This window comes from Marmota marmota, unplaced genomic scaffold, assembly GCF_001458135.2.
Source record: "Marmota marmota marmota unplaced genomic scaffold, marMar, whole genome shotgun sequence".
NCBI classification, from domain to species: Eukaryota; Metazoa; Chordata; class Mammalia; order Rodentia; family Sciuridae; genus Marmota; species Marmota marmota.
Window position 1 is genome coordinate 1,197,341 of NW_026000026.1, and position 9,088 is coordinate 1,206,428.

Genomic DNA, 9,088 nt, shown 5'->3' on the forward strand with positions numbered 1-9,088 from the left:
GAGACTTGTGGCTACTAAGCTACAGGGTGGTAGTTTTCCTCCCCCCCAAGCAGGACCACGGTTAGGAGTCAAAAGAGGCAGTGTTGACAGAATGGCTCCTCAGTGTGAGCCCATGAGTTTGGACTGGGCACTGCCCCTCTCCCCAGGACAGTGGAGGACAGACCTGGGAGGTATGTTGCTTCCTTCCAGAATGGGCTTTCCCTTTGGCTGGTTACACATGCTCCTTTCCCTTCTGTAAACTTGCAGCACAATACAGTTAAAAGTGAAATGGGGGTGTGGCTCAGGGGTAGAGTTTGGTGTACACCAGGCCCGGGGTTCATCCCCAGCTCTTCCAAAAAATTTTTATTAATTGTAAATCTTACAGTTTTGCTAGAATAAAAATGGGGGTTCTTACTGCCATTCAGCAGTAATTGACTAAGCCCTGCAACTCCCACTTGAAGAGAACAGAGTGTGTGGAGGGCTCTGGAACATTTGCTGTGTTGGACACTTGACAGGTTTTAAACATCTCCCTCTGAAGTGAAGAGGGTTTGGTGTGGCAGGACACCTGCAGGTGAGCTGGAGCTGTTTGCATATGCATTTGGGGGATGTCTTAATGGTTTCTGTGTTTGCCTGATACCTTTCACATACTAAGGGTTATAAGGGTTTTTTTTAACAGCAGAAGTGACTGGTTCTGTCCCCTGCTTTGTAGTAGATAACATTCAGGTGGGACTCCACTCCTGAGCATTTAATCACATGTGCCAGGAACATCCTAGAAATATTCTCTTGAGATTTGCCCTGAAGGGGGTTGGCGGGGAGAAAAGTTAAAGCAGTAGAGGGTTTGATCTTGATCCAGACATGTTGTGAAGCTCGGTTTGGAGAGGTGAAATTTATGGTTTTGAAGCCCATAGGTGTTTGTAACCAGAAACGAGGTAAACCATCAAATGTCCCTGCAGATTTATTTCAGGTCATTCCACACAAGCATATCAGGGTTATGTTGAGGTTTTGTAAATGCCTTAGGCCAGATTTTTAGAGTTATTTAATAGTGTGATATTAAGATTTTTTCAGCAAAGTTTTCAGCTGGTTTGGGAGCTCACCCTTCACCACGCTGGGTCGTTCTCTTTGTGACTGCCAGGTGGTAGGCGTCCTGGCTGGTGGTCAGGTGCACAGCTCTGCAGACAGCAGAGGATTCCTGGTGCCCCTGCTCATTGTCACAGTCCTTTGGATATTGTGCTGCAGCGCTTCTTTCCCACTGTGCTGGGAACTGTCATCGCTTTCTTCCCTGCCCCTCCCCGCTGCCTCCCCCAAGAACGGGCCTTCACTGGTTTTATTTAACCTGGCAGGATCACACACATGCTTCCTGATTTGAGGGGCGTTATGTTCTGATAAGCCTGCCTTAAAGTGGAAAAAGTTGTACAGTCCTTTTTGGGGGCAGGGGGTACTGAGAATTGAATCCAGGGGTGCTTTACCAGAGTACAGGTATGGCCACCACACCTGGAAAGTTGAACAGTCATTTTTTTTTTTTTAACTGTTCTGGATAGTGAAGAACAGTTTTTCCTTTGTTCCTAGTGTGTCCTTGTTTCCTGTTTTGCCAGACTTGTCATTGCTTTATAGTACCTGTCACTTAGAAATCCTGCTCCCCCTGTAGCCTTTGTTTGATTGAGAGGAATGCAGCAGTCCTAGACGTGCCCATCGTGGTAGCTGGGAGCAACTGCTGAGCTCAGTCAGGGAGGGAGTTGCCTTCGAGGAGTGTGGTGGTGCAGTGGCTAGGGATGTGGACCCTGCAGAGGGACTGACGGTTATGAACACGCCGTCCTCAGCTGGAGGTCCACGTGGTTCTGCTGCAGGTTCTATAAAATCAAAAGAGATTTTTACCCCCTATGAAGTGACGTATCCCAAGGCCATTAGTGCCTCTTGGTGAATCGGTCATAATGCAGCATTATGGTCTGCTCCAGTATTGGTGATCCCAACTTCCTGGCATTATGACCAGGTCTATGAAAGGGCCACACAGGAGCCCTGGGCCCAAAGGCTTCAGGAGCAGTTTGTTGAATCAGGCCTTGCTTGTAGTTGGGGCCTCTTCCCTTTCCTGAGTTTCCCACCCATCTAACCATGTTAGATGGTCACTGGGAGCAATCAGTTACTAACCTGCAGTCCCTGGGTCCTGCTTCAGGATGTCTGCAGCTGTTGACTCCATAAACGGTTTGGGGCTCGCTGCTCCTGGTGTCCTCGCTGGCTGTGTCTCCAGGCATCTCCCTCCTGGGTCTCAGCACTTGGGCTCCTACCTGGTACGTGGTGTGTGCCCAGCCAGGCTGCAGTGCTGAGCTCTGATTGAGGTGCTCTGATACAGGGTTTCAATGTAGTTGATTAGGTACCAACCTTTGACCAACTTTGCAGGTTGAGGGATTTCAGCTGTCAACTAAGTTGTCCTGTCAATCACAAATAGAATTACTAACTCAAGGGTTGTACGTGGGGATGTCTGTAGAGAGCATACCTGTTCTTACCACCTGATTCTTGGTATGAAAATAAGATCCATCTTCCCCATGCTGCAGATTTGTCACCCAATGTATTCCTCTGTAGGACCTCACACTAACAGGAGGGGCCAGCCTCACGGGGTGGACATACATGGAAGAACTTGTCCATTTTCACCTTACTGATAGGATCAAATTTCCAAAAAAAAAGAATTGTGCTGGAATTCTTACTGAAGGCACTGCTGTTAATCTACCTGTTTTTGATAATGTGAAATTTGTTCTTTCAGTTTTATAGCTTGGTGATTAAGTGGAGCCTCTAGTAATAAGCATGTTGGTAGAACTGAAAGGCTTAATGTAATAATAAAGCATTTTTCTTTAATAAAGTGTGGTCACTACACTACCTGGCAGCTCTTAATTGCCTTTCTGAGTTTTAAGATTTAAAAGACCCTTTTCTCTGTGTCTTGCTTCTCAAGGAAGGGCCCAGGAAGTGAAGCTGATCCAGGGGAGAGTGTCAGGTGGCGCACATGCTACCCGCTGTCTCACTCAACGTGCCTTTGCTCTGCTTTGCAGCTGTGAAGGATGACAGGAGAGCAGAGGACAGAGCAGTGGCAGCAGCGGCGGCCCCAAGGAAAACAGCCCATCCAGGCACCTCGGTGGGCAGGCAAGCTTCGCCTAGAAGTCTAGTCCCAAAGAAGCCACCTCCTTTCACTAATGTGGCAGGAGCCAAACCAGCCTTTAAAAAGTCACCCTCAGGCTTCAAGGGCACCATTCCCAAGAGGCCGTGGCTCTCAGTCGCCCAGTCGGGTGCTTCAGCTGCCAGGCCTGCAGGACCAACACCTATTACTGTGGCAGCTGCTTCCAAGAAGTCACCCGGCTCTGCTACTATGGTGGGAGCCATCCGGAAGCCAGTGGCAACTTCTGTCCCTACAGCCTCACCAGCCCCAGGACGCATTGGAGTTGCAAACCCTGCCCCATCCCAGCCAAATTCACAAATTCGGCAAAATATAAGACGTTCTTTGAAAGAGATTTTGTGGAAAAGGTGGGCTATTCTATTTCATGTCTAATCTGTTGAATGGGAGGTTGTTTGTTTATAACATGATCATTTCAAGATCGCCTCCTGTTTAAAAAGTATATACAAATGCAAGTGGTTTATGTCATTCTTTCTTCATTCTGTTCAGAGTCAATGACAGTGATGACTTAATCATGACAGAGAATGAAGTAGGAAAAATTGCCCTCCACATTGAGAAGGAGATGTTTAACTTGTTCCAAGTTACAGATAATCGCTATAAGAGCAAATACCGCAGCATCATGTTCAACCTCAAGGATCCTAAGAATCAGGTGTGTGTGCGTTCCACCTAGGTGTTGGAACACTCCTGACCAGGAGATGCCCTCTAGTTTCCATTAGCCAGGTTTCAAAGTCCACAGCAAATGCCACATTCTGAGACACTGGCATCCCCTCCCCCTTCATGGGCCCTGCCCTGCCCTGTCTTGAACTGGTGTCCTGCTGGGATCTCACTTGCTGCCCTCACCATCACCACTCCGCTAGATTATAGTCTCCAAAACATTTCTGTAAAATCATGTGATTGTCACTATTGTTCCAAAATAAAGTTGGAGGTTTCTATCCTGGCAGATGGGGTATCCATCTTCTGGTTTGGCCAGCCTTTTCTCCCTTGTTTTCTGAGCAAGCCTCATTTACTGAGGCTTTGTTAGATACAAAGAGGACCGCACCCGCAGTTCTCACACCTTAGTCCTTGGAGTAGCTGTGGGTAGTAAGGATTAGCCACCAGCCTTGCACGGCCCCTCCTGAACCCTTGTCTGCCTTTTAGAGTAAGTATCATGCACTGGGTACATCTTCCAAGGTTGGCATCCCTCTAGTAGTAGAAATGCTTTTCCTGTCTTTATTGCTGACTCTGCACATGATTTGTCTTCCTGAGGAGCTGTCATAGCTCAGCTGGGGTGGCCTGGTGCTTCCTCTGAGATGCTGTTGGGGAGCTTGGTGTGGGGTTCCACCTCAGGGAGCTGTGCAGTACCTGTGACTGTTGCTCAGGGCTGCTCCTGTGACTATTGCTCCCTGCAGGGTGTCTTGTGATTCTTTGCTGCTTCTCTATACCTTCGAGTAAGCAGTTGCTTAAAACATTTTTTGAATGAATATGAATGGAAGATGTTTGTTTGTAGGGACTCTTCCATCGTGTTCTACGTGAAGAAATCTCTCTGTCAAAACTTGTGCGAATGAAGCCAGAGGAACTTGTATCTAAAGAGCTTTCCGTGTGGAAAGAGAGGCCGGCGAAGTCTGTGAGTGTGAACGGGGCAGTGCTTGAGGCCCTGGAGGCCTCCCTTCTCCAGAAGTTAACACACATGCTGTTTATAGAGAATGTGGTTTCTGCCCAGAGAACAGGGTTCACCTTTAAGGCCTCGTTTCTGTCTTCTTCACATCAGGTCATGGATTCCAGAACTAAATTGCATAATGAAAGCAAGAAGACCACTGTCAAGCCAGAAGCCATTCCTGACATGGAGGATTCTCCACCTGTGTCAGATTCGGATGTGAGCATTCGAGGTTTCCGTGTTGCAGAGGCTGAAATTAACCCCTTCCAGTGCTCTCGGGCTTGTAGCCTCCGTGTGTGTGTGTGTGTGTGTGTGTGTGTGTGTGTAGAGAGAGAGAGAGTGAGTGTGTGACATGTACATACATTTTCAGCATTCAATGGCCCTTCTTGCAGGCTCTTGATGGTGTACCTTTCTTCCCTGTGTGTTGATACTGTGGGGTGGATTGGAAAAGAAGTGACCTCATTTTTCTTTTTCTTTCACTCTTAGGAACAGCAAGAGTCAGTACGGGCAGCCCCTGAGAAGAGTGCAGCACCCCTTCTCGATGTCTTCAGCAGCATGCTAAAGGACACCACGAGTCAACACAGGGCCCATCTTTTTGATCTAAACTGTAAAATTTGTACTGGTGAGTATATCTTGTGGTGGGGTGAAGCCTTGGAAAGGAGAAACCTGGATTTTGTTTGGAATCACTTATTCTTTAGAGGCAGTTGTATTTGCCCAAAGTCTGTACGGACAGAAAGATTGTAGTGCTTTTCTGGCCTTCACAGAAGAGCCACCTTCATCATCTCTGTTCTCCCAGGAAGCTGTTGCCTGCCCAGGAGCAAGCTGTGCTCTTGAATGTCTGTCCTTACATTCCTCAGGTCAGCTTCCATCCTCGGAAGACGAACCAGCCCCTAAAAAACAGAAGCTGTCGGCTTCTGCCAAGAAAGAAGACTTAAAACCCAAGTATGACAGTTCTCCCCGCGACCCACTTCCCAACTCAGCTGATGAAGGGACTACAGAGACTCTGCCCGAAAACAACTTGGAGCCAGAGCCAGAAAGTGCTCCTCGTGCAAACCTGGAGAGAAGGCACCTCCCTGGGCCTCCAGGAGAGGGCCGCCCTGAGCCCTCCCTGTTGGAAGACCTGTCCCCCTGCCCAGCCCCCTGTGGGGGTGGGGTGGTCACCACAGTCACAGTGTCTGGTCGGGACCCGAGGACTGCTCTGAGTGGTTCATGCATGGCCACAGCGTCCACCACAGTCCACCTGGACAGCACGCACACAGTGGAAGCCAGACCAGACATGCTGAAGCCTGCTTTAACCTCTGTGACGGTGCCCAAGTCCATATTGGCTAAGCCATCCTCTTCTCCAGACCCAAGGTACTTGTCAGTTCCACCATCACCAAACACCAGGTGCGGACTCAAGCTAGGGCCTGAACAAGCCAAGACACTTGTTTCTTTTACATTAAAAAGGAATCAAATACTTAAACTCCAAAATTTACCCAGGAATCAGCTTTGTACCTTCATGTCCTAAAAAGGCTCAATTTCTTAGGATGCCTGATTGTCATTTTGGGAGGTACAGATCTTGAAAGGTGAAATTTGAACTTAAAATCATTCAGATTTATTGTCTATTCACCTTATTTTCTTTGGCCAAAATGTCTGTTTAAATCATTACAATTAATGTGGTTAATCGGCCAAAGTAAGCTGCCAACCTTGGAAAGTCCACTTTTACTTCTCAAAGTGTTCCACTGTGCAAAAAGATTTACATATTCCTTATGGTTTTGTTTTACAGCGTCTCAGAATCACGGTCTCCTCCAGAAGGAGACACAACTCTCTTTTTGTCTCGGCTCAGCACCATTTGGAAAGGATTTATTAACATGCAGAGTGTGGCAAAATTTGTCACCAAGGCGTATCCTGTCTCTGGATGTTTCGATTATCTCAGCGAGGTTAGAACCAAGAGAGAGAGAGAGAGAGTGTGTGTGTGTGTCTGTCTGTCTGTCTTCTACCAGACTGTCCTGACAGGGCAGCAGGTCAACCACTGTGCTCGGACAGAGATGAGCAAGTGGTTGACTTGTAACCCAGAGCAGTGCCAAGGGTATGAGGTGCCCAGACTCAGCATGGGTGGGTGGCATGAATGACCCTGTAGTAGGTCTTCTGTTGGTGCAGTTGAACACACAGCATTGGTTGGCAATTACGACCTTAATAAGGAGTCGCCAGTCAGTCTTCCTGACTAGTGTTTATAATTTAACTGTATGTGAAAGAGTCATAAAAACTTGGAACCACCTGTATTGTGACCACTCTTGTGTCCTAGCTACTCAGGAGGCTGAGGCAGGAGAATCCATCACAAGGCTAGCCTGGGCAACTTATGGAGATCCTGTCTCAAAAAGGACTGGAGGCGGGCACTGTGGCACATGCCTGTAATCCCAGTAGCTTGGGAGGCTGAGGCAGGAGGATTGCCGAGTTTAAAGCTAGCGTCAGCAATGGCGAGGCACTAAACAACTCAGTGAGACCCTGTCTCTAAATAAAAAATACCAAATAGGGCCGGTGATGTGGCTCAGTGGTCGAGTGCCCCTGAGTTCTATCCCTGGTGCCCCCCCACACACACACCACCACCACCATAAAAAAGGAGTGGAATATAGCTCACTTAGGAGGCGTGAGACCCTGGATGCAGCCCCCAGCACCAAAAAGCTGAAGCTAGAAGCATGGAACAGTGAAGTCTCTTTGGGCGGAGATAGATACCACTGGTGGGATCAGTGGTTCTCAGTCACCTTTTAGCCACTAGCATTTCCCTTGAGTCCTTGGTCCTGCTGTTTTTGCACCCTGGGTGGTTGGGTACTTGACCCCTGTCTTAGCCTCTGAGTACCACAGCCGCACTAGCTGTTGACTCCCAGCACTTCCTGTTTAGGACTTGCCTGATACAATTCACATTGGTGGGAGAATCGCTCCAAAGACGGTCTGGGATTATGTCGGCAAGCTCAAGTCTTCCGTGTCTAAGGTATCCATTTATATATAGTATGATCTCTGGTGGTGGAGAAGGTGTTGTCTGTTTTCTTCCTAGCTATTTAACATGTCTAAATTTATAGTTATATTATTATGTGAAGATGTATTTAAGTTGTACGGTAATAGGGGTTCCTGATTTGTTGTATGTGCACTTAGATTTTAGTAAGAAATGTGTGAATTTTGTTTTCTCGTGTTTTCATGGCTGAAGGAGAAGAAGAGGCGGGAACTGGAGGTGGCCTGGCCTGTTCCATACACTTAGCCTAAACTCGAGTTGGCTTCAATTTCCTGAGAGCCCCTGAGATTTATCTGCAACTTCTTGTCCTCTGTGCANGGGGGGGGGGGGGGGGGGGGGGGGGGGGGGGGGGGGGGTCTGTATGTCATCAGACTCACAGAAAGGCTAAACCCTCTGATCCAGGCAACCCTCCTAGGGGGAGATGACTAGGCAACTCTTGCAACTCCTACACCCTGTTCAGCATGACCTCTGTCATCCATGGGCAAGCCTGCTGTGTAGGACACGGCTGAACTGACCTGCACCCAGAGTGGTTCACTGAGAGGTCAAGGCCGAGTGCAGTGGTTTAAAGGATTTTGTGCTGAAGAGTTCAGTCCAGTAGGCTAAAACTCGAACCTTTATTTTCTTTATGTGGACCACAGGACTGTGAAAAAAAGAATTCCTAACCCTCTGTTTTGGAATCTGTGAGACTTAGGCTCAGACTTCAGATATAAAGGGCATGCTTGTTTGAGGGCAGCCACAAGTGACTGTTTTGCCCTGTGCTATTTGCTTTGCAGGAGCTTTGTCTGATCCGCTTTCACCCTGCAACAGAGGAGGAAGAGGTTGCCTACATTTCTCTCTACTCCTATTTTAGCAGCCGTGGGCGCTTTGGTGTTGTAGCAAATAACAACAGGCATGTCAAGGACCTCTACTTGATCCCACTGAGTGCTAAGGACCCAGTGCCACCCAAACTCTTGCCTTTTGAGGGACCAGGTAAGCACTGCCTTCTGGGAGGTCATTAGGCATGTCCAGTCCCCACACACCCTTTCCCCCAACACACAGACCCACAGAGTTGTGACATGGTGGACCTGCCACTTCCCCCACACTGGGTCTTCCCAGGAGCAGGAGTTAGAGGAGCAAACAAAGCATTGTCTGGCCTGGGAGCCCATCCTCTGTGACATAGACATGGCCCTGGAAGGACCCCATTAGTGTAGACATTGTCTCAGAGGTTCAAGAAGAGGGAGAAACCCACCACTTCCAACTGCCTGTTGGAGTCTCGGAGTCTCGGGTCAGTGACACCAAGGGCCAGCCTTGGGGGAGTTAAAGGCAGCGCTCCTGTGCCCTCCCCCCCCACCTGTCT

The 9,088-nt window shown here is 48.5% G+C and overlaps 1 protein-coding gene across 5 annotated transcripts in view; it reads left to right on the forward strand.

Moving 5' to 3' along the window:
- Dido1 (death inducer-obliterator 1) overlaps nt 1-9,088 on the forward strand; it is a 50,604-nt gene that overhangs the window by 29,783 nt on the left and 11,733 nt on the right. For 4 of the 5 annotated variants that reach the window (XM_015478473.2, XM_015478490.2, XM_048810689.1 and 1 more), the window contains 9 exons: nt 3,015-3,483; nt 3,623-3,782; nt 4,620-4,736; nt 4,881-4,985; nt 5,253-5,388; nt 5,624-6,152; nt 6,532-6,685; nt 7,645-7,734; nt 8,526-8,721. In XM_015478473.2, coding sequence (XP_015333959.1) covers nt 3,015-3,483; nt 3,623-3,782; nt 4,620-4,736; nt 4,881-4,985; nt 5,253-5,388; nt 5,624-6,152; nt 6,532-6,685; nt 7,645-7,734; nt 8,526-8,721 — 1,956 coding nt within the window. The remainder of the gene's footprint in view (nt 1-3,014; nt 3,484-3,622; nt 3,783-4,619; nt 4,737-4,880; nt 4,986-5,252; nt 5,389-5,623; nt 6,153-6,531; nt 6,686-7,644; nt 7,735-8,525; nt 8,722-9,088) is intronic. The other variant, XM_015478503.2, reaches the window with a different exon arrangement.